This window comes from Gossypium arboreum, chromosome 10 (assembly GCF_025698485.1).
Source record: "Gossypium arboreum isolate Shixiya-1 chromosome 10, ASM2569848v2, whole genome shotgun sequence".
Classification (NCBI taxonomy): domain Eukaryota; kingdom Viridiplantae; phylum Streptophyta; class Magnoliopsida; order Malvales; family Malvaceae; genus Gossypium; species Gossypium arboreum.
The window spans coordinates 122,660,098-122,685,102 of NC_069079.1; the positions used below are offsets into that span (position 1 = coordinate 122,660,098).

Consider the following 25,005-nt stretch of genomic DNA (forward strand, 5'->3'; position numbering starts at 1 on the left):
TGCCAGTTTCAAGCTCACCACTATCAATCAACTCCGCGGTATGAGATGTCTTAATGTCTCTTAATTGACCATGTCGCTTGCTTGAAGAAGCAACCAAATTGATTACACCAATCAAGTAAGAAAAAAATTGACAAATAGGAAAAACCTCCTTGGATGTAGCTACTAAAGTTAATTGGAGACGATGAGAGAGGCAATGAACATAGTATGCAAATCGACACTTTTTAGCAAATAGCGCTTGTAAGTTGTTCCATTCTCCACGCATATTACTTGCAAGAGCTTGGGATTGAGAAGACCTGATATCTCGTTCAGGAGCTTGGGAAGATTTGACATAAGGAATCGATTGATCATTATTGCTTTCTAACATCCTTTTCTTGAAAAAAGATTCAATCTTTTTATTGACTATAATTTAGTCAAAAACCTGAAGACTATAATAATATATTAAACAAAAACATATTAGGAGAAGGAAAAAATAATAAGTTAAATAAAGAAAGAACATAATTTATGCAAAATATTTACCAAGGGGTCCTTCGCGTAAGGAGCCGAGAGAATGATAATTTGTATTTTTTTTACTTTGTCCTCTCAGTCTTGGTATCAAACTCCTTTCTTTTTCTCTCTGCAATGTCGGCACCTTACCAGAGAAAGATAACTCATTAGCAAGACATACAAATCAAAATACAATAAAGTCACTAACATAATATGTATGTATGAACCAAATCAATTAATTTTGGAATTTGGCTTTAAAGTCCATATTGGGCCTCTAAGTTTAGTCTTTTAGGGCCCATCATACTATTTGATTATTATTAAAGTTATATAATTAAAAACGGAAAAATACTTTGCTAAAATAAAGTATAATATTATGGCTTAAGGGGCTAATTATATGAAATACAATTTGGCCAAAGGGGACAAATGTTATACAATGTGACACTAAATCAAAAATATAAGATAATTTATATATAAAATTCTAAATTCTAAAATTAAAAGAAAAAAAAAGTAAATCATGTTACTTTTACTCCAATTCATTTAGCTTAGTTTTTAAAACATCACTATTATTTAAAAAGCATAATGATAAATTTAGTTCTCAACGTTAATATTTTGTCAATTTGTCTTTTTTTTTTTAGCTAAATTTAGCGCTCAACCTTTTAAAAAGAGTTGAATTGCTTTTCTAAATGGAAATGATCACTAAAACATTAATTTCCTAATGATGTTGGCATGGTAATTAATGTGGCAGTTTATGTATATTTCATGTTGATATGATATTATTTATCTTGTTTGCCACGTCAACAAATAATTATAAAAATTCAAAAGAATCAAAATAAATATATAAATAGTTCATAAAAATTCAAAAATTATAATTAAATATATGTGGATTGTCATGCAAGCTACTATGTTTAAAAATGTAATATTTTAGACAATATTTCCATAAAAAACAACAAGTCGACTTTTTTTTGAATGGATGATGGTTAAATTTGACTTTTCTAAAAAGGTTGAGTACCAAATTTAGCTATAACAGAAAAGGGCCAAAATAACAAAAGATATAAAAGTTAATTGCTAAATTTATCATTATGCCTATTTAAAACAATCCAATATGATTAAAATAAATAATTAACCAAACCAAATTGATTAATTTGATTCTATTAGGCTTTGATTGGTAGAGTTGAAAAAATTGGAAAGATGGAAAATTGAAGGATAGAAAAATAGAAAGATGGAAAATATCATTTTTCTTTTCATAGGTGTGATTAGTAGGAAGTGTAACGCCCCAATTTTCAGGGGTTTCGGAATCTAATTTTTGTAAACCGAGTCCATAAATATTAAATATGAATATTTACAATGATAATATAAAAATTTATTAAAGGTGTGACCAATAATTTTTCCGAATTAATAGCTAATTAAGGTTTAGGGACTAAATTGTAAAAATTTAATCACTACAGATTTTTAATTGGAAAAAGGCTTGAGGACTTAAATGGAAATTAGACAAAGGTCCAAATTGGTAATTAAACCATCTTTAAATGAAAGTTAGGGGATGGTGATGAAAGTTTCCTCTAAACTTGATTAATGGTAGATCAAGTTAATTAAAACATGATGTAACTAATTAAATTAAATAATTAAGGATTAATTATAGTATATAAGGTAAAAGTTAGCGGAATTTTTGCCATCTTCTTGACTTCCCCAACCGCCTACCATAGCTAAGACCTAAAGAAAACTTCAAAGAAATCTCAAGACATTTGGTTTTCAATTAGTACATAAATTCAAGTTCTTTTCTTGTAATTTTTATAGATTTGAGGTAATGGGAGCTTGATTAACCAATTTGAATAATTAGGCTTGGGATTGATAGTTTTAAGCTTAGATTATGAAAAGGACTAGATTGCAAAGTTAATTTAGTTTAATTGTTAAGTTTGTTACATTATGAACTAAATTAAATAAAAGTAAAATCTATCATAAAATTTTGTTAGAAATAGAAAGTATAAGGTCCTTAATGAAAGTATGTGAAAATGAATTTTAATCCAAAACTAGAAATTTAAAGTTATGTTTATTCGAGTTTAGAGACTAAATTAAATAAAATGTAAAATATGGGAAAAATTGAAAATGGAATTATTGATTGGTTATATAAAATAATTGTATAGATTAAGATTTGGATCAAATTGGAGTTAATAGGGAAAAGTTAAATTTGTGGATTAGTCTCTAAAGCATTCACTCTTTTCACATTTTGAACAAGTTCATTTGGAATTTATTATCTCACTTTGTATTATAATTGTATGTTTGTATTTAATTTAATATATATAAATGTTTCTATATGGTTGCAATATTATGGAATTTGGTACATTTGACTAGTAATGGATTGAATTGAAATATTGTGTAGTGATTGATGATTATGAAATAAAATAGGGTACAAATGTGAAAATGCGAATGCTGACATGGTATGGAATAAAAAACGTTACCCCTTTTACAAAGTGTGATATGCAAATGTAAACAATTACAAGGATTATATTGAAACATGTGAAAATTGGTGCCTGTGTGAACTTAGTAAAGGTTAGGATACAATTGGCATGCAAATAGGGTCTTGTGCGCGCTTATTATAGATGCGAGCGAGATCCAACATTTGTTGAAGATTCTCAGGTATTATATGACACAGGTTTAACTCGGCTGAGTAACTTGATGTGTCATGATATAGGTTTAGTCTGAACGGATAACTTGATATATATATATATATATACTCAGCTTGGATGAGCAACTGGTGTGGTGTAATATACCCGTATATTTGAGCTTGTTTACTAGACTTCAAGCAAAACATTATAAATAAATTTGAAAATTTGAAAATGTGATGAAATGAACTTGATATTCAAATTAAAAAGTCAATGAAGAGATTGAATTGTAATGGCAACATACTTTTAGCAGCGGTCACTCTAGTTGCTGTCGAGGAATGCTTTCTCGACATTGCCTACTGCATTTATTCGGATGATTGCTGCAATGGTTATTGCAAAGCATTGGCTCCTTTCATTGGCGTCTGCTTGCCCTCGTTGTCTTTATCGTAGTTGGGATGTGGCAGACTCAGAAAGTAAATGCAGCTGATGTTACTAATGTTAGTAATAATTGATTGTTAGTTTTGTCGCTAATAATAGCTGTTCTAAACTTGCTGTGTTTTTATTAAAGTTTGAAATAGAAAGAAACCCAAATTCACAACTTCATATACCGTTTCTGGATTCGTATCTTGTCTGCTCGGGTACCGGTTTGAACCGCCACCAGCTTTTTCAAGTCTCCGATGGTGTCGTCGTCGTTGCACTTCACGCACACCACCTTCCCTAAACGATCGTTCAACACCATCTCGATCATCTTCGATGAATTTTGAGGGGATTTCTCATGAAATTTCAGAGAAAACCCTAATTCCTAAATTTGTTAATACTGTGAAAATTGAGAATTTAATTAAGAGAAGAGGATGGGTTTTTTCTGCTAGGATTATTTGAACTTTGAAGCCGACCTGCATTGCACCTTTCACTCGTCAACTAGGTTGACTTTTGTTTGTTGAAACGATTCCGTTTTAGTTGTGGTTTCCAAGACTTCGATTTTTTTAATAAATTAGACAAAAACATTACAACGGAAATTGGAGAAATGATTTACAAACACAGGATCAAATTTTGTACTTTATGTCAATTAACTTGAAACTCGCATACGTATGCCACTAAGTCATTGTCGCAATTAGCTCAATATTTTAGTTTATTCATTTGTTCCTTCTTCTAGTTTATTTTTTTTGGTAAAAGCACCTTTCGATTTCGAAATTGAAAAAAATTGATATCTCTAAAAAAAATTATACTATTTGTAGGTACCTTAAACAATAAATTATACTATTTGTAGGCACTTTAGGTTTTTATTTAAAATAAAAATATGCATATGATGATATTTGAACTTATATTTCATATGTTATTATTAATTAGTTTTAAATCATACATTCCATTATTTATTATATGTTATTTTTAAACACAAATTGTATTCTAAATATATAATTTTCATACGCATACATGTGTGATAGAGTTTTCAAGAATACATAATACTTTAAAAAGAATAGTATAATACATTAATTCAAAAATAGTAATGGGCTCCAAATTTTTTAAAAAAATTAAATCCAAAGGAGGCTTAAAATCTATTTTATAGGTCGATGGTTAAATTGATTAAACTAATCTATTAGATTTAAATTAAATAAATATTAAAATTTGAAAAGAAAATTATTAAAACTTATAAAATCTATTTCAATTAATTTAGCCTTTGGTTCAATTATTTTTTAAATCTTGTTCAATTAATTAATATTGATTCTTGAATCAACTGAATTTTATTAGTTTTTAGGTTTTGCTCATTTGTCTTTTTCTTTTTAAAATGGAAAAATATTTTTATATAAAAAATTAATTATCTAAAGGATATTTTTGGTAGAGAAAAGACAGAAAAAAGGGGGACAATTTGTTTTTATGTTAGAATTAATTTGGATATTCCATGGAATAAGAGATATTTTATATATCATATAAAAGGAGTTACATAAAGAGATATTATTTAGCATCCTTCTAGGAGATTTTTTTTCTTTCACAAGGTTATATATATAATTAAAATTTAAAAATATTTTTTATATTTCACAAATAATATACTCTGCCACATAAAATTATATAAATAAATAGTGATATCTTTTGTAAGAAAATATTAATTTCTCTATTTTTTTATTTTTATTCATTCTTCTAATTTTTTAAGAATGAATTTAATTAGTTTTAAAATGTTTTTCTATTTACAAGCATAATAAGTTTTAGGGATAATGTGAATTTTGGTTTTGAATTTGATAATTATGTTCACTTTAGTACTCATACATTTTTTTGTTCTTAGTACTCATACATTTTTTTGTTCAATTTGATCCTTGAAACATTTGATCCCTAAATGTGGAATCTATGGAGATTTGATGATGTGACCAATACTATTGGAACAAGACTGGATTAGATGGATTGAGAACTGATTGATATAATGGTCCGAACACATGGGTTGAAAAGATTGACTCAAGAAATACTTGAAATTGGTAAAAATCAAAAATTGAGATAGAAATTGACAATTGAACAGGTTGGACTGGTTTAATAGTTTTTTTATTTTTATGAAAAATTAATTAATTATTTAATTTGTTGATCCGGTGGTCAAGTTGATCAAACTGGTTAATCAAGAATCGATAGTCTAACCCGTTCAACCACTGATTCGGTTATTAAAACATTGAATGTGACACTATGAGTTTGTACCACGTCATCACCTGAAAACTTTTATAAATTTTTTATTTTTCAAGTGATGATGTGACACAATCTTAAAGTGTCACATTATCGAACTTTTATATTATTCAAGTCCAAGAACCAAAATGAATCTAATTGTCAAGTTAAAGTGTGAAAATGGACCAAAAAAATATAATACCAAAATGAATTTAATTAACAAGTTCAAGTGCGAAAAATTATATTATCCCTAAATATATTCTAAATTTAAATATGTTCTAAATATTTCAAGCTTATTTTAAGCAATTATTTAATAAATTTAAAATAAATGAATTACTATTAAGCACAATAAAAAACTGATTATGATCCGTGAGATTTTATTGAAAATAAATTTATTTTAATTAAAAACATATTATTTAATAATATAAGGATTCCATTAATCATTAAAAATTACTTTTGGTATTAAAAATAATTCTTTAATTTACGTGCTTGATAAATTAAAAATAAAGTGTTAAAAAGAATAAATATTAAAAATTTAAGTGCTAAAAAATAAATATTGAATTTAAGTTATAAAATTATTTAATATATTACTTCAAATTATTACGAAATATAATTATATTTTTTAATAAATTTAAATTTAAATTATTAAAATTCTACGTTTTAACTTTAATTTTTAAATATTTCTCTTTATTCTAAATAAAAATTAAATTTTAAATGTAAACTTTTATAAGATAATATAATATTAAATTAAATTAATTAAAAATATTTTATATTAAGTAATAAATATTTAATTATTATTTTCACATTTTTATAAAATTTCATAAGATTGTTTTTATTTTGGATTATTAAACATGTGTAAAAAGGTTAAATCATTTTCAATGGATTTAATTTTTCAATGGTTTATCAAACAAGGCCTTAATTTCTTTATAAAAAATTAAAATCTTGGTAATTAACTTAGCGTTAATACATTATTTGGTACTTGAATTTGAATTTAATGTATAATATGATATTTGAGTTTTTGTCCTAATGAGTACTAGAGTTTAGCTTCAATGTTTATTTTGGTACCCAAACTTTTTCAATTTGATACTTAAGCTTTTTTGTTCCAGTTAAATACCTTTATTCTTTTACTAAAGTACATGTGTCAAACATCTATTAGGTTATTTGGTCTGAGTACCGAATTGAATATTGAATCCAAACTTAGGTACTAAATTGAGATAAAAAAATTTGAAGTACTAAATTGAATATTAAAGCCAATCTTAAGTACTATATAGTATATTAACTTATTGTATTCACCAGGGGTAAACTGTCCAATGCGTTTAAAAATATAAAATTCGGCAGGCATCTGGCAGCTTCTGAGATTACCCAGCTACTCTTTCTTTCCTCAGCTACCCCAATTTTTGTTTCACTTCCTCTTTTTCTCAGCCCATTGATTTTCTTCTCTTTCTGATCAAACCTTCCACCTCTTCAAATGGCAGGTAAAAAGTTTTCAATTTTTCATTCATTTTCCCTCTTATTTTAACACAAAAGCTCTCTTCTTTTGGTTAATTACATATCTCTTGATTAATAATTTTTTATGGGAATTTGATGCTATCTTGTTATTTGAGTAAATATGGATGAACCCTTGTTAGTTTATGCCTTATATCTTACATTTGTTTAGTCATTGAATTAATCTTTACTATGTTTCTGAAATTTGGGTTTGATTAAAATATTTAACTTTTTTTTAAATTTGGATTTGTTGTTGATAATTATTAATGAATTATAATTGAGTTCCTGCTTCTGATTTGCTTAATAGTTAAATAAGTTCAATAGTGATGGCTGGTTTGTGATTCTTGCTTTTGCCTAAGTTCCCCTTTTTTTATACTTGCTTAGAGGCCGCCACATTTCTTCTTCTTGTCTTTTTTTTTTTTATTCTCCCATTGATTGGGGTGGGCTGTTAAAAGAATATGAACTTTTAAGTGAATAAAAAAAAATGAATAGAAAAAAGAATGGATACACTAACAGGAATGAAAATTTTGATTTTATTGAATAATAATAGTTAATGATGAGGTTAACTAAATACTAAAGCAAGTTAAAGGAACACAGTTGGTGAAAATTATGGGTTTTGATTGGAGTTGAAGAATTGATAATGATGTAGATGACTCTGAGCTATTAATGAAGAGTTTACCCTTGTGTAAATCTGATAAAATTGCAAATTTCATGCAGCATTGTCAGGGAAGGTTGTTCAAAATGTTTTTATTGCACAGTTCTACCAACAGAATAGGCAGTTCGGGACCCAATATCAAAGGGACATTTGTGTCCCTTATATGCGCGCCTTGCCTCCTTTTCATGGAGGGAAGTTAGCATGGACTAGCAACTCCTCCATGCAAATGCGCAAACTACTGAAATATCAGAATGGTTTTGTTAACCGAAGAACTTTTTACTGCAACGGTCCGTTCAAGTCTCTCTATTTGGTTCATATCAAATACAACAATATGTGTGTTAAATGAAATAAAAGACTAAATTTCTTTTTGTTGTCACCATTCATCGGATTGGCATTGTATTTATCTTTTTGGTTATCAGGGTAGATTCCATTGTAGGATGTTATAACAACTTTGAAATTTTCTCTTTGTATGGTCCATTGAAATTTAAAAGATATCTATCTTCTGAAGTGTTGTATTTTCCTTTGAAACTTTTACTGCAGCTGCTTCATCTGCTACTGCAATACCATCTCTGGACAAAGTCGATCTTCTGAAGCTTCAGAATGGCAGGTGAGAAGTCCATCCATTGCACCATGCATTTAAACTTATAACTTTCTTAATTTATATTTTAGCATGACTGTTCCTCAACAAGTAGTCCGCATATATTATATTCTTCTCTCCTTGGATTATCTGATCTTAACTGCATTTCAAGTCTATTACTCATGTCTTTTGGATTAATTTTAAAACAAATTTTCTGTGGCTTTTGATCCTATTGAATGGTGGCTGTGTATCCTGTTTATTAACAGTTTAGCAGTAGGATGTATAAGATGACCTGATAGGATAAATTCCTGGTGGACTTGTTATGATATACATACTTTATCCACTGGTCCTAACAGTACAAGTAAGCTTTCTCTTTTTAGGCAGTGCTGCCACTTTAGTTTACAGGTCTTTAGTATTGTAATGGAACCAAAATGCCTTTTTATTGTTTTTAATTTTTTTTAACTGTTTTTCTATGGTGATCAAGGATTGCTTCTTCATTCATTCCCTTAATGATCATACAGTGATATTAGAGGTGTGGCTGTTTCTGTTGTTGAGGGAGAACCTGTGAGCCTTACTGAGCCAGTTACAGAAGCAATAGCTGCTGGTTTTGCTGCATGGTTGTTAGATAAGAAAAAGGTTGATGCATCTCGAAAGTTGAGAGTTTCCATTGGTCATGATTCTCGTATATCTGCACAGAAATTACAGGTATTTCCCTTACCTTAGTATTCAGTCTAATGTAGTGTAATAGTTTATATGAATCTTATCTACCTGCTATCTGTAGATTTTACATTGTTCCTGTTTGAAAAGTATTTTTCAAGTCGTGGGAACTTCTTATTGTTACTTCTATCATCAACCATGACATATGTGGTAACCCTTGCCTATTTAGTATGATGCTACTTATAGTTGAACTCTGTGGCAAAGCTTTCGCATATAACTTTGATAGTTATTTTCAAATTTTATATATAAAGAGTAAGAAACAAAAATTTCAGTTTCATTGGGGATAGTATTTACATTTCTCAGGGCCAGTTCTATGCAAAAATGTGTAATCTGATTTAATAAATATTCAAAAACAGGAAGTGTATGAATGCACTTTTTGACTTATATTACTAGAATCATTAATGCTACAGAAAATTTTGTGCCTTTGAACAAATTTGTTTGGCTTTTCAGGATGCTGTTTCTCGAGGCATTGCTAGTGCAGGACTTGATGTTGTTCAATATGGGTGAGTTACAGTGTTCTATTTTAATGTTAATCTAATAATTGGATGACATAAATACTTAACGGTCTGTCATGGAATGGTTAATGGGTCTAAGCATGTGTAATCCAGTTTGAAATTACAAGCCTCAACCAAGTTCTAGGGTTGGAGATTTAGATTCTTGATTTCTTGTTGGAGACAGGCAGGATTTATGACATGTTCAAAATGAACAATTTATCTGAACTTTTTAAGCTTGTCTTAAATTGTAGTTTTAGGATGGGAAAAGTAATTCCGGTCAGCTTCTCTACTAGCTGTCTGAGCTTGTTTTGGTTTCAATGTAGAGTATTTGGCAACCTATTTTGAGGTCAAACAAATCAAACTATGGCTATAATTCAGGTGCTTCCTTTCTGAATACATGCAAGCAGTTTTATCGATTGATGTAGTTCGTAGTTTATAGTTTTTCTATTAACTATTATGAACTCTAGAACTAGTCTTAGTGAGTATATTATTGAGAATTAATTCATGTCTTTTTTTCCTTTTTGCAGTTTAGCATCTACACCGGCAATGTTTAATAGTACACTTACAGAAGACGAGGCAATCTTATGTCCAGCTGATGGGGCCATTATGATAACAGGTAGTTTATCACTATGCTCTTCTGTGGATAGCCGATACCATCCTTGAACATGTAAAAGGTTCAGCAATGGAGTGTCGTAATCATTATATTTGATGAACTATATCGTGAAAACAGGATTTTTAAATTTTAAATTGGTATACTTTTCAAAGTTAATTTGTTTCCTAATAAACTTTTATATTGTGAACAGCTAGTCACCTACCTTATAACAGGAATGGGTTCAAGTTCTTCACGAGTGACGGAGGTCTTGGGAAAAATGACATAAAAGACATCTTGCAACGTGCTGCGAGTATATACAGTAATTTCCTTGCCAAAGGTTACTCAGTAAAGGCTTCTGAATCAGTTAAAAAGGTTGACTATATGGCCGTTTATACATCTGATCTTGTGAAGGCAGTCCGAAAGGCTGCTGGGAATATAGGTAATAGCTTCCTGAATTTAAATGATTAATTATCGATCTTTCTTTCTTTCTTCGTCATTGGAAGTGCAATATAAGCCAAGCTGCATGTCTTTTTTTAGCGTTTATCATTCACGAAGGTCGTATAATTATATTTATCAGAACTAATAGGGTTCTTTAACTTTTTCTCACTAATCGTTGTTTGGTGTTATCAACTATTAGAGAAGCCATTGGAAGGATTCCACATTGTTGTTGATGCAGGAAATGGTGCAGGAGGGTTTTTTGCAGTAGGTTTTCTTGAGTCCATCAACTGCGTATCTTTATTTTTTTATTGATATTATTCTGACTGCAATATGTTTCCTGGGTCGGTTCTGAGCTATCTATTCTAATTGCTTTTCCCAGGCAAAAGTACTCGAGCCTCTTGGTGCCATCACTTCTGGTAGTCAGTTCTTGGAGCCAGACGGTATCTTTTTTTCCTGGAAACTATCCCATTTTTTAATTTTGTATTTACATATTAATAGTATAAGTGATATGTGGTTATGGGATCAGGTATGTTTCCAAATCATATTCCAAACCCTGAGGATAAGGCTGCGATGAAAGCTATTACACAAGCAGTTCTAGACAACAAGGCCAACTTGGGGATCATCTTTGATACAGATGTAGATAGGTAATAGGTTCACAACCTATATGTCGGCTTTATCAAAGCTTTTTATTTTTCCTCTCTCATAAGCATTTTCTTAAAGGTCTGCTGCTGTGGATTCTACCGGACGTGAACTCAATCGAAATCGCTTGATTGCTTTAATGTCCGCCATTGTTCTTGAGGAAGTAAGATTTTTTCTGAATCTACATTTTCAACGCCCCCTTTATAAACAAGTGGAAGTTTTAAAATTTCTTTTCCAATGCCGTTTTCCTCTTACATTTAATCTCCTCATCTTGTTCCCTTCAGCATCCAGGAACGACCATCGTTACGGACAGTGTGACTTCAGACGGGCTTACTTCATTCATTGAAAAGAAACTTGGTACGACACAAACGGAATTGACATGTATGTACTTGCTTTGCCTCCAAACTGATAGTCTCAATTTCTTTTAGGGGGAAAGCACCATAGATTCAAAAGAGGCTATAAGAATGTCATTGACGAGGCGATTCGATTGGTAAGTTTCATATTCATTTACCTTAGCTTTTCAATATTTATATCAGTTATAGTTCTGCTGGTAGAGTGCTATCGAAAGAAGTGAATGGGATATCAACAACTTATATCAGTATAGTTCCGCTGGTAGAGTGCTATCTAAATAAGTGAATGGGCTATCAACAACTTATATCAGTTATAATTCTGCTAGTAGAGTGCTATCGAAATAAGTGGATGGAATATCAACAACTTAGCATGAATTATTTTGCCCGATCACTAGTGCTGATCATTAGGCCATTGCCATTTACAAATGTAGATATACTTTAATCGACAGATTGATGCTGACTATTTTCCGACATTAGTCATTGATGAAATTCTTTATTTGTTTTCATCCTTTGGAACCTTCCTTCTTAATCATGTTATCATTCGGTACCGAAGATCCTTGTCACCTATTTACACCATGGCCCATCATCTCGTCGAACTTTCAGTTCTTTCTTACCTGTACTGAAGTAAAATAATTGCTGACAGAACTCTATCGGAGAGGAATCACATCTAGCTATAGAAACCAGTGGCCATGGAGCTCTTAAAGAGAATCACTGGCTTGATGATGGGGCATACTTGATGGTAAGCTGTTTAATTTTATGTTGCAGAGAAGCCTATTCTTGCATGTATTAGGTTGGCCCATATATATCAATGAAAACATTGACTTAATATACAGCATCGACTTGTCCATCTCATACAATTCCATTTGACCTTCTGCTGAGTGCAGGTCAAACTCCTAAATAAACTTGCTTCAGCAAGGGCTTCTGGCAAAGGTGTTGGAAGCAAAGTTTTAACCGATCTGGTCGAGGGTCTGGAGGAACCAGCTATTGCTGTGGAGCTGCGACTAAAGATTAATCAGAATCATCCCGATCTTAAAGGACGGTATGGTGCACTATATTGCTCTGATCTTTTTATGTCCGCATAATTTCTGTTAAAGTTGCTGACTGTTAGAAACTCACAGATCCTTCCGGGAATACGGAGAAGCAGTGCTGCAACACTTGGGAAACTCCATTGCTTCAAACCCCAAGCTTCAGAAAGCAACTGTGAACTATGAAGGGGTAACTAGAAGTTAAGATATAGGCTTTCTTTCACCACCTTACGGAAACAGGTTTTTCCTAACTCCCTTTGAAAACAGGTTCGAGTTTCCGGGTTCGGAGGGTGGTTTCTCCTTAGGCTTTCACTTCATGATCCCGTCCTCCCTCTTAACATCGAGGTATGAATGTAGTATGCAAAGAATTTCATAAGTTGTCATAAGCATTGTAATTAACTGATTCGATACTAATATAAACAACACGTGTTGTAGGCGCCAAGCCATGAAGATGCAGTGAAACTCGGACTCGAGGTATCTGCTGCAGTGAAGGAATTTCAAGCATTGGACACATCTGCTTTAGACAAATTTGTCCAACCTTAATGACACTGAATGGGTCGTGCCTTTCAGCATTTGAGTATTGTGTTCCAATGGCTGCCTCTTTTGCTATGGGCTGGCTTGCTAGTGTAATAATTGTAGTTTTGAGGAAGTTTCTTTGTATTTTTTTTTTTGAAGAGAGGGGGTGATGTTACTTAAAAGCAATAATAGAGATAAGTCTGAAGATATATATATGTATATCCAATCTTAACAGCAATATCCATGGTTTTACTTGCACCTACGTTGTTTTGTTTCTCTATATTATCCAATATTAATATTATATATTTATAATTACGTTTAAATAATATTTATTTAGCATTCGGATATTTGGGTGAAATACATTTTAACTATCTTTAGTTTTTTTTAATAAATAATTGAAGTTTAATTGATAATTGTGAAATAACTTACCCTCATAAATTATATGACCTTTTAAAAAAAAACTTATATGAATTTAAAATAATAAAAATAATATCAACTTTCAATTCAACTTCTTTTTATATATAGCATTTGCCAAGTGTCACCCAATCTAATTTAATAGAAGTTGGTTATCAATTGGACTCTAATTATTAAATTAAAAATTAAAATTAAAAATAAATACAGTAAATTTCAAATGTTATCGAATGTAGGGACATGGAACAAAATTAGACCAACATTTAAGAAAAGTAGAGCCCTACATGAAATCAAATTTTCCTTAATAATCTTTCAACTTTAATTATTCCACTTAATTTAATAATAATGACGCTAAAGTAAACTATTAGCCCTAATTATTCTAACTCTTTATGTTAATTAAATAAATAAAATTAATTAATAATAACAACAAAGTAAAATATAAAATTTAGAGTTTAGTCTTATTTTGAGGTTTGATTAGAGATACAAAACTAATGGTATTTAATTTGGGGTTGATTGATGTATGATATTACTGATAAAGTCTAAACAAATGCAATGCAATAATGTCTTGAAAAATAACATTTAACGGTATCCTAATCCATATTAAACTCATATAAGATGTATAAATAATTGTATAACACTAACATTGTTGGATTAAAATATTACTTTCCTAGCAAGTAACGGATTAGGAAACGATCCCTACAAAAAAAACCCCTATTTACCACTTCATCCAAGTCATCTAAATTAGAATATTACGAAAATCTTTCACCATGGCAGACACCATGAGTTTCATCATCATGCATGCATTGCTTGCATTATGGGCACTTATTGTTGCACTGATTATGATACTTATGGCTATCCTTTGTCTTCGCAAGGATTCTTCCAACCGAGATCATGAAATTGGGGTAACCATATATCCGATAGCTGAACAGGGCATGCAAGGACCGCCATTGCAGAAGCACGAAGAAGCTTCAAGGCCGATCCTGGTCGGGACCGTTGTTCAGTACAAGAATGAAGAAGGAACTAAATCGCGTTGCACCGAGTGTGTCATATGCTTAGAAGAGTTCAAAGATGGAGACTCTTGTAGGGTTCTTACAAACTGCAACCATCTGTATCATCAACTTTGCATAGATGAATGGCTGGTTAAGAACTCGCATTGCCCCCTTTGTCGTGGTTCGACCATGTGACCATGTATTTTTTATTATTTTCAAGTATTTATCCGGACATGAGTATGAGGATATGATTACTCTTTAAATATAGAAATTCATTTAGAAAAGATTAAACGTATCTATAACCGACACTCACAGATAATAAATACAGTAACTACAAATATTTGAAGCGAATCCCATCATGTTCAAAATATATACAACTAATTTCAGACATCCTACATATTTGCATCTTTGATGAGTTTTATCCGATTCTCTTTTTCAATGTTTGTGAAAGAATTTATGCAATGGTAGTAGGGGTGTTTAGAAGCTTCATCATGAAGTTGAACTTCACATCGGGTGCGGTCTTCGGCTGGGGCCAGTTTGCTCCTTCCGGCACCTTAATGCATCTGAAACCCTGGTCTTTGTACAGTTTTGTTGCACCGGGGTTGTTCAAATCGCAGTGCAATGCAACGGCACGGAAGCCCTAGCTCTTTGCTTGAGCTTCAGCCTTGGCTATGAGCCTTTTAGCTATTCCCTTACGATGGAATCTCTCCCGAACCGCAACATTTGATATGTATGCAATTCCAGTCCTGTGATAAAGATGCTCAAGTGTGTTATTTAATAATCACAAGATTAATAATTAGAGTACTTTCTGCATGTAAAGAGTCAACTTCAATGAACAAAACAATAAACACCGATATATAATGGTAAGAACGTCCAGCAGGTCTAATCCTACCATAATTGCTTAAAACTGGAACTCTATCATCTGCAGAACACCAATACATAAGATCTTGAATTAAGAACTATCTTCAGCCCTCTTAACTCGAGGTGATATATAAGGCCCCAAGTTAAGAACTGTGACTTGACAGGGGTTCATGCCTTCTCACCTCACTGTCCGTTTTTCAGCCCTCTCACAATCGTTTGCCGGTATATTTTCTGTCCTAGCCAGAAAACTCTGATTACTTTCACTAAATAAGATTAACGGAGAAAGGAGGTTTAAATGAGTTCTCTTATCCCCGTAGGCTTTAACAGGCATCAATAGTCACATAGAACCATTCTTCAATAATGAACCTCTGGCATTGTGCAGGAAATTTAGTTTTCAAGACACCGACACCAGGCATCCTTACCAACTATTGATTCTATGTACGTTACCAAATGAAAATATCGAGAATGGAAAGACAACATAATTTATGTAGAAACTTTGCTAGGTTCACTTGGACTCTCATTGCTTATGAGCTGAAAAAGAAAAACTCAGTACAAAAAGAACCGATTAAAATGGAGAAAACCTGTCTTTTTCCATTCCTGGCATTTTGGTATGAAGGGGTAGACAAAGGGTTAGGTTTAGCAAACAAGGTTGGACTAAAATATTCTGCTAATGGTCCTGAAAGCCTTATTTCGAACTAGAACACACTGTTCATAAGTTGTTAATGGATTCCAAAGACAGGACATGTAAGTTGTTTATTGATAACATTAATGGGGTGACATGCAAAATGTAAATTAAAGAAACAAAGACAAAGCTATGGTAAATTTGATGAGCTGCATTTACGCAAACATAAAACTGAAAATTTTCAGGCTGTCATTTTGCATCCTAAGTAGTTAATTTTTAACGAAATTTCTTATAGAGTAAGTTTCAAGTGGCATGTCAGTATGAGTAGCCAATAATTACACTCACCTTCTCCGTCGAAGTGGTCCTTTTCTAGGAAGAAAATCAGCAACGGTATCGATAGTTAATATACCAGTCACATACCCTTTATTAAGACTGAATTTTCCATCGAAACATCCGATGTTGAAATCTTCAGTTCCAAATAAAAACGTATCACCAACTGAACCACCAACGACAGCTACCAAACAAGTTCTCCGGTAACCAGGAGAAATAGAGAATCCAGATAGCATCCCCACCATTCTATCAACTCGTAGCACGAAATCCAAAGGGAAGGAATATTCGGGGAAGAACGAGCTGCAGTTAGTCTCAGCTACTTCCCAACAATCCTCTAACCGTGCCTCCCGAACAACAATCTCGGGAGACACAGTCGGAAAGAGATCGACAACTTGAGTAGCTCTACATGCTCCTACAAACAAATATAATCCACCTTTCTCAACAAAAATGACCTCTAATCATAGCAATTTCACTTTTATGATTCTTTTTATCCATATAATAGACAATCAAACATGAAATACCTGTTGAATGTCTAGCCAAAAAAAGAAATAAACCCGGATTCCATCACTACCAACCTTCCATAAAAAAGGAATCATTCATAACTTCCATAAAAGAGGACACTTACAGTCAAAGCAAATTGGCAAATTCATAGCAAAGAACAAAAAATACCCAAATCCAATAACTTCATGTACAACTAAATTCACACGTAGACAAATGCCAAAAACCAATTTTTGTATTGAAAAGCAAAAGAAAGGAATAATCTTTGACATGGGTTATATCCATATTCATAAAAAAAAATTCTAAAAATACTCATTAAAGATAGAATCTTTACCAAATCTTATCAATTAGGATACTAAATTGACAGTGTGACTTCAGACAGACTTACTTCATTCATTGAAAAGAAACTTGGCACGACACAAACGGAATTGACATGTATATACTTGCTTTGCCTCTTCTAGAGAAAACTCAGTCTCAATTTCTTTTAGGAGGAAAGCACCATAGATGCAAAAGAGGCTATAAGAATGTCATTGACGAGGCTATTCGATTGGTAAGTTTCATATTCTTTTTCCTTAGCTTTTCAATATTTATATCAGTTCTAGTTCCGTTGGTAGAGTGCTATCGAAATAAGTGAATGGGATATCAACAACTTAGCATGAATGATTTCGCCCGATTACTAGTGCTGATCATTAGTCCATTGCCATTTACAAATGTAGATAGACTTTAATCGACACTATTTTCCAACATTAGTCATTGATGAAATTCTTTATATGTTTTCATCCTTTAGAATATCCATCCTTAATCATGTTATCATTCGGTACCGACGATCCTTGTCAACTATTTACACCATGGCCCATCATCTCGTCGAACTTTCAGTTCTTTCTTACCTGTACTGAACTAAAATAATTACTGACAGAACTCTATTGGAGAGGAATCACATCTAGCTATAGAAACCAGTGGCCATGGAGATCTGAAAGAGAATCACTGGCTTGATGATGGGGCATACTTGATGGTAAGCTGTTTAATTTTATGTTGTAGAGAGGCCTATTCTTGCATGTATTAGGTTGGCCCGTATATATCAACGAAAACATTGACTTAATATACACATCGACTTGTCCATCTCATACAATTCCATTTGACCTTCTGCTGAGTGCAGGTCAAACTCCTAAATAAACTTGCTTCAGCAAGGGCTTCTGGCAAAGGTGTTGGAAGCAAAGTTTTAACCGATCTGGTCGAGGGTCTGGAGGAACCAGCTATTGCTGTGGAGCTGCGAATAAAGATTAATCAGAATCATCCCGATCTTAAAGGACGGTATGGTGCACTATATTGCTCTGATCTTTTTATGTCCGCATAATTTCTGTTAAAGTTGCTGACTGTTAGAACCTCACAGATCCTTCCGGAAATACGGAGAAGCAGTGCTGCAACACTTGGGAAACTCCATTGCTTCAAACCCCAAGCTTCAGAAAGCACCTGTGAACTATGAAGGGATAACCAGAAGTTAGATATAGGCTTTCTTTCACCACCTTACGGAAACAGGTTTTGCAAACTCCCTTTGAAAACAGGTTCGAGTTTCCGGGTTCGGAGGGTGGTTTCTCCGTAGGCTTTCACTTCATGATCCCGTCCTTCCTCTTAACATCGAGGTATGAATGTAGTATGCAAAGAATTTCATACTACTATGAGTACAACACGTGTTGTAGGCGCCAAGCCATGAAGATGCAGTGAAACTCGGACTCAAAGTAGCTGCTGCAGTGAAGGAATTTCAAGCATTGGACACATCTGCTTTAGACAAATTTGCCCAACCTTAATGACACTGAATGGGTCGTGCCTTTCAGCATTTGAGTATTGTGTTCCAATGGCAGCCTCTTTTGCTATGAGTTGGCTTGCTAGTGTAATCATTGTAGTTTTGAGGTTGAGATAGTTTGTATTTTTTTTTTTTTTTGGAGGAGGGATGTTACCTGAAAACAATAATAGAGATAAGTCTGAAGATATATATACATATGTACATATCCAATCTTAACAGTAACATCCATGGTTTTACTTACTCCTATGTTGTTGTGTTTCACTATATTATAGAATATTAATATTATATATTTATAATTAATAAATTTGAATTATATTTATTTTGCATTCGGATACTTTGGTGAAATACTTTTTTCTTCATATATTTCAAATTTAGTTTTTTCTATTTTTAATGTCAAAATTTAGTATCCTAATTGATAAGATTTTGAAATAACTTCTGCTAATAAATCATGTCGCATTTTAAAATCAAAAAAAAATTCTTACATGAATTTAAAACTATGCAAGAAGGCGGAATCATTCTCATGAATCTCTTCCTTTTTATCATAAGTGATCTGCTTGTCTCGAAATGACTTGGCCCAATAGGAAAATCCTAATTTATTGGGCTTTTCGATACAATGAAATAGAAAGCCTCAAGGGTGTCATATCCTAGGAGCCCAAACTATGTGATTGAATAAATCCTCCTCTATCTGTTGCAGGTCGAGTACTCCTTCTCCTTCCCCTTCTTCAAACTCCGATTCGTATTTTTCATAAAGATTTATCTGATCAACGATAGAACAAGATCCATTTTGCATTATATATAAGAGGTTCCCTGGCTCGGACCGAAGAAGCAATGTTACTCAATCATTATCAAACTGACAGCGATCTTTTTCTGTCCGTGAGGATTCCACCAAAGCGCCTTCTACTTCTAATAGGCCATGAACTAGATTAGAATCATTCTCAACAAACCCATATGAAGCGATCCCATTTTTTTCATCGAATTCGGGTGACCAAAGGTCTTGAGTGACCGATTCAGCAGAACAACTCAAAATCCAAGCTCAAAGTACCATTTGTACAAATAATAATCTCCTTTGTTACATGATTTTTTCTTCGTATAGATAGATATAGGATCTAAGGGGCAATCACTTATAAGTACATTTTGTACAACAACCCTTCCTATATGATAGAAAAGGATCTCATGATCTTGAACTGTTCTTACCTAGGATCGTAAATCCCAAGTTTGTCTATGACGAGCAGATCTAATTGTATTAGTATCTATAATTGATTTCTTTTGTGTAATACTTATTGATAGGGCCTCATTGATAAGAGCTACAAGATCTCGTGCATTGGAATCCACGGTAATGGACCGGAATCCATTAGTATGGAATATTTTATTTTTCATTTAAAACCAAAAACCTTACAATTTCATATTCAATATTTTTATTTGCTTATTTAGCATATGGAAAGTGTCACCTAATCTAATTTAATAGAAGGTCAGCTATACTTTAATTATTAAATAAAAAATAAAATTTTAACTATTAAATAAAAAATATAAAGATTAAATTCTTGAAATTAAAAATAAATAAGAATATATTTCAAATGTTAGAAGAATGTAGGTACTTGGAACAAGATTAGACCAATATTTAAGAAAAGTAAAGCCCTACATGAAATCAATTTCTCCTTAATAATCTTTCAACTTTAATTATTCCACTTAATTAAATAATAACGACGCTAAAGTAAATTATTAACCCTAATTATTCCAACTCTTTATGTTAAATAAATAAATAAAATTAATTAATAATAATAATAAAATAAAATATTTAGGGTTTAGGATTATTTCGAGATTTGATTAGAGATATAAAAACTAATGGTATTTAATTAGGTGTTGATTGATGTATGATATTACTAATAAAGTCTAAACAAATACAATGCAATAATGCCTTGAAAAATAACATTTAACATTATCCTAATCCATATTAAAGTCATATAAGATATATAAATAATTGTATAACACTAACATTATTGGATTAAAATATTACTTTCCTAGCAAGTAAAGGATTAGGAAAGGATCCCTATAAAAAAAAAACCCCTATTTACCACTTGATCCAAGTCATCTGATTTAGAATATTACGAAAATCTTTCACCATGGCAGACACCATGAGTTTAATCATCATGTATGCATTGGTTGCATTATGGGCACTCATTATTGTACTGATTATGATACTTATGGTTGTCCTTTGTTTTCGCATGGATTCTTCCAACCGAGATCCCGAAATTGGGGTATCTAACTATCCGATAGCTGAACAGGGCATGCAAGGACCACCATTGCAGAAGCAGCTCAAAGAAGCTTCAAGGCTGATCATGGTCGAGACCGCTGTTCAGTACAAGAATGAAGAAGGAACTGAATCGCGTTGCACCGAGTGTGTCAGATGCTTAGAAGAGTTCAAAGATGGAGATTCTTGTAGGGTTCTTACAAACTGCAACCATCTGTATCATCAACTTTGCATAGATGAATGGCTGGTTAAGAACTCGCATCGCCCCCTTTGTCGTGGTTCGACCATGTAACCATGTATTTTTTATTATTTTCAAGTATTTATCCGGACACGAGTATGAGGATATGATTACACTTTAAATATTGAAATTCATTTAGAAAAGATTAAACGTATCTATAACCGACACTCACAGATAATAAATACAGTAACTACAAATATTTGAAGCGAATCCCATCATGTTCAAATTATATACAACTAATTTCAGACATCCTACATATTTGCATCTTTGATGAGTTTTATCCGGTTCTCTTTTTCAATGTTTGTGAAAGAATTTATGCAGTGGTAGTAGGGGTGTTTAGAAGCTTCATCATGAAGTTGAACTTCACATTGGGTGCGGTCTTCGGCTGAGGCCAGTTTGCTCCTTCGGGCACGTTAATGCATCTGAAACCCTGGTCTTTGTACAGTTTTGTTGCACCAGGGTTGTTCAAATCGCAGTGCAATGCAACGGCACGGCAGCCCCAGCTCTTCGCTTGAGCTTCAGCCTTGGCTATGAGCCTTTTAGCTATTCCCTTACGACGGAATCTCTCCCGGACCGCAACATTTGATATGTATGCAATTCCAGTCCTGTGATAAAGATACAAGTGTGTTATTTAATAATCACAAGATTAATAATTAGAGTACTTTCTGCATGTAAAGAGTCGACTTCAATGAACAAAACAATGAACATCGATATATAATGGTAACAACGTCCAGCAGGTCTAATCTTACTATAATTGCTTAAAACTGGAACTCTATCATCTGCAGAACACCAATACATAAGGTCTTGAGTTAAGAACTGTCTTCAGCCCTCTTAACTCGAGGTGATATATAAGGCCCCGAGTTAAGAACTGTGAATTGACAGAGGTTCATGCTGTCTCACCTCACTGTCTGTTTTTCAGCCCTCTCACAAACGTTTGCCGGAATATTTTCTGTCCTAGCCAGAAAACTCTGGTTACTTTCACTAAATAAGATTAACGGAGAAAGGAGGTTTAAATGAGTTCTCTTATCCCCGTAGGCTTTAACAGGCATCAATAGTCACATAGAACCATTCTTCAATAATGAACCTCTGGCATTGTGCAGGAAATTTAGTTTTCAAGACACCGACACCAGGCATCCTTACCAACTATTGATTCTATGTACATTACCAAATGAAAATATCGAGAATGGAAAGACAACATAATTTATGTAGAAACTTTGCTAGGTTCACTTGGACTCTCATTGCTTATGAGCTGAAAAAGAAAAACTCAGTACAAAAAGAACCGATTAAAATGGAGAAAACCTGTCTTTTTCCATTCCTGGCATTTTGGTATGAAGGGGTAGACAAAGGGTTAGGTTTAGCAAACAAGGTTGGACTAAAATAGTCTGCTAATGGTCCTGAAAGCCTTATTTCGAACTAGAACACACTGTTCATAAGTTGTTAATGGATTCCAAAGACAGGACATGTAAGTTGTTTATTGATAACATTAATGGGGTGACATGCAAAATGTAAATTAAAGAAACAAAGACAAAGCTATGGTAACTTTGATGAGCTGCATTTACGCAAACATAAAACTGAAAATTTTCAGACTGTCATTTTGCATCCTAAGTAGTTAACGTTTAACGAAACAAGTTTCTTATAGAGTAAGTTTCAAGTGGCATGTCTGTATTAAATGACATTAAACTAGTATAGAAGAGCAGCCAATAATTACACTCACCTTCTCTGTCGAAGTGGTCCTTTTCTAGGAAGAAAATCAGCAACGGTATCGATAGTTAATATACCAGTCACATACCCTTTATTAAGACTGAATTTTCCGTCGAAACCTCCGATTTTGAAATCTTCAGTTCCAAATAAAAACGTATCACCAACTGAACCACCAATGACAGCAACCAAACAAGTTCTCCGGCAACCAGGAGGAATAGAAAATCCAGACAACATCCCCACCAGTCTATCAACTCGTAGCACGAAATCCAAAGGGAAGGAATATTCGGGGAAGAACGAGCTGCAGTGAGTCTCAGCTACTTCCCAACAATCCTCTAACCGTGCCTCCCGAACAACAATCTCGGGAGACACAGTCGGAAAGAGATCGACAACTTGAGTAGCTCTACATGCTCCTACAAACAAATATAATTCACCTTTCTCAACAAAAATGACCTCTAAACATAGCAATTTCACTTTTATGATTCTTTTTATCCATATAATAGACAATCAAACATGAAATACCTGTTGAATGTCTAGCCAAAAAAAGAAATAAACCCAGATTCCATCACTACCAACCTTCCATAAAAAAGGAATCATTCATAAATTCCATAAAAGAGGACACTTATAGTCAAAGCAAATTGGCAAATTCATAGCAAAGAACAAAAAAAACCCAAATCCAATAACTTCATGTACAACTAAATTCAGACGTAGACAAATGACAAAAACCCAATTTTTGTATTGAAAAACAAAAGAAAGGAATAATCTTTGACATGGGTTAAATCCCTATTCATCAAAAAATTTCTAAAAATACCCATTAAAGACAGAATCTTTACCAAATCTGGGGATTGATGATTCATTAGAAACCCTGGGAGAAGGAGGGAAAAAGGGTGGAGGCTGTTTGATTAAAAGGGAAAGAGGAGATTTTGAGGAAGGTGTTGGGGTTGATGATGATGGAGACAGTGTAAGTGAAGTACCCAATGTTAAGCTCCGCATTTCTAGGAGACTTGCTTGTCTTTCGTTTCACCTCACCTTGTCTCTGTTTTAACGTATGGAGAATCTTTGATTGTTGGGGAAGAGAAAGGGAATGAATTGAAGTATGAAGGAAGCAAAGGAATTTTGTTAACAAACAGACAAAAGGTAAGCAAAAGTAATGCTGCTATGAATATCTTTGGACACAAATTTGTTTGTTCTTTTGTGTGGTTTGCTGACACTCTCCCTTCATTCACTGTTTATTTCAATGTTTTTTAAATCCGACAAGTGGTGAAACTAGTTTATTTATTGGTTTAATGGGATGAATTGAATTATTAAATTATTATTAAAAATTTTTAAAAATAATTAATTCGGTTTTTAACAGGTTTAATTAATTGGTATCAATTTTTAATTTAATTGATTTAAATTTTTTAAATTAATATTTTAATTAATTTTAATTAATCAATTCAATTTAATTCAAATAATATTAATTTACGGCATTATTCGTAATTTTAACCCTTTTCTACTTTAATTATTTCTTTCCTTTTTGGCGAACATCTTTTTTCACTTTAATTATTTGCATATTTATTAATAATTATGTTGATCTGTTAATTTATCAGTTATAATTTAAATAAAAAGTAATGTTTTCTCATGGAGTATAATATTTGACACTCTAACATAAGTCTGATGTAAATTAAGTTTATAAAACTATTATAATTAAAGGATTACAAAGTAGGTTTACACCTCAAATAATGGAGTGTTAAGAAATGTTATTTAGGAGAGACTCTAAAATAGTTTAAAATTTGTATATGGTAATCCACAAAATTAGTTATGTAGATATAAAAAAATTTTCTTACATCATATGATGAGATGCGATACTGTTTAAGAGATAAAGCTACACACAAACACTAAAGACGATTTGTAAACTTTTTAATTTGAAACTTTCAAATGTTTGGAATATAGTTAAGAAGAAATTTGTTATTTTAAGGTTTTATTCCCCGTATTAACATCGCCATCTCAATCTAATCTAAAAAAAGAATAAACATGTTTCAGCACACTCGAAACCAAGTTTTTATGCATTAGCAATAATGCCAATGTCAACTACTTTCTTGTTATTTTTATTTGTACTTGTATT

General features: G+C 32.3%; 5 protein-coding genes and 1 long non-coding RNA gene across 8 annotated transcripts; 3 read left to right on the forward strand and 3 right to left on the reverse strand.

The window, feature by feature from the left end:
- Positions 1-3,317: 3,317 nt before the first annotated feature.
- LOC128282603 (uncharacterized) lies at positions 3,318-4,006 on the reverse strand. The gene is made up of 2 exons (XR_008272929.1): positions 3,689-4,006; positions 3,318-3,572 (listed from the first exon to the last, which is right to left on the reverse strand). It is a non-coding gene; the product is annotated as an uncharacterized LOC128282603 (long non-coding RNA).
- Positions 4,007-7,008: 3,002 nt separating this feature from the next.
- Positions 7,009-13,531, forward strand: LOC108486934 (uncharacterized). Of its 2 annotated transcripts, XM_017791103.2 has the most exons (18): positions 7,009-7,192; positions 7,920-8,144; positions 8,398-8,464; positions 8,956-9,139; positions 9,602-9,654; positions 10,173-10,261; positions 10,449-10,676; positions 10,875-10,939; positions 11,055-11,115; positions 11,202-11,319; positions 11,396-11,477; positions 11,599-11,671; positions 11,743-11,804; positions 12,308-12,403; positions 12,549-12,703; positions 12,783-12,879; positions 12,957-13,034; positions 13,125-13,531. In XM_017791103.2, exons 1-18 carry the CDS (start codon positions 7,186-7,188, stop codon positions 13,230-13,232), a joined length of 1,848 nt encoding a protein of 615 aa, XP_017646592.1. In that variant the 5' UTR covers positions 7,009-7,185; the 3' UTR covers positions 13,233-13,531. The 2 variants fall into 2 exon arrangements, with proteins under 2 accessions (XP_017646592.1, XP_017646593.1); XM_017791104.2 differs by lacking the exon at positions 7,920-8,144.
- An 852-nt stretch (positions 13,532-14,383) lies between these two features.
- LOC108488295 (RING-H2 finger protein ATL73-like) lies at positions 14,384-14,800 on the forward strand. The gene has a single exon (XM_017792581.1). The coding sequence runs from the start codon at positions 14,384-14,386 to the stop codon at positions 14,798-14,800; it is 417 nt and encodes a 138-aa protein (XP_017648070.1).
- A 62-nt stretch (positions 14,801-14,862) lies between these two features.
- Positions 14,863-17,018, reverse strand: LOC108488296 (uncharacterized). The gene is given in 3 exon segments (XM_053020331.1): positions 14,863-15,351; positions 16,434-16,830; positions 16,994-17,018. Coding segments are annotated over 3 exon segments (714 nt in total). The 3' UTR covers positions 14,863-15,059.
- A 3,819-nt stretch (positions 17,019-20,837) lies between these two features.
- Positions 20,838-21,257, forward strand: LOC108488298 (RING-H2 finger protein ATL73). The gene has a single exon (XM_017792584.1). The coding sequence runs from the start codon at positions 20,838-20,840 to the stop codon at positions 21,255-21,257; it is 420 nt and encodes a 139-aa protein (XP_017648073.1).
- Positions 21,258-21,313: 56 nt separating this feature from the next.
- LOC108487504 (uncharacterized) lies at positions 21,314-24,138 on the reverse strand. 2 transcript variants are annotated; one of them, XM_017791861.2, is made up of 3 exons: positions 23,735-24,138; positions 22,993-23,314; positions 21,314-21,808 (listed from the first exon to the last, which is right to left on the reverse strand). In XM_017791861.2, exons 1-3 carry the CDS (start codon positions 23,892-23,894, stop codon positions 21,517-21,519), a joined length of 774 nt encoding a protein of 257 aa, XP_017647350.1. In that variant the 5' UTR covers positions 23,895-24,138; the 3' UTR covers positions 21,314-21,516. The 2 variants fall into 2 exon arrangements, with proteins under 2 accessions (XP_017647350.1, XP_017647349.1); XM_017791860.2 differs by having other exon boundaries at positions 22,918-23,314; positions 23,735-24,137.
- Positions 24,139-25,005: the final 867 nt, after the last annotated feature.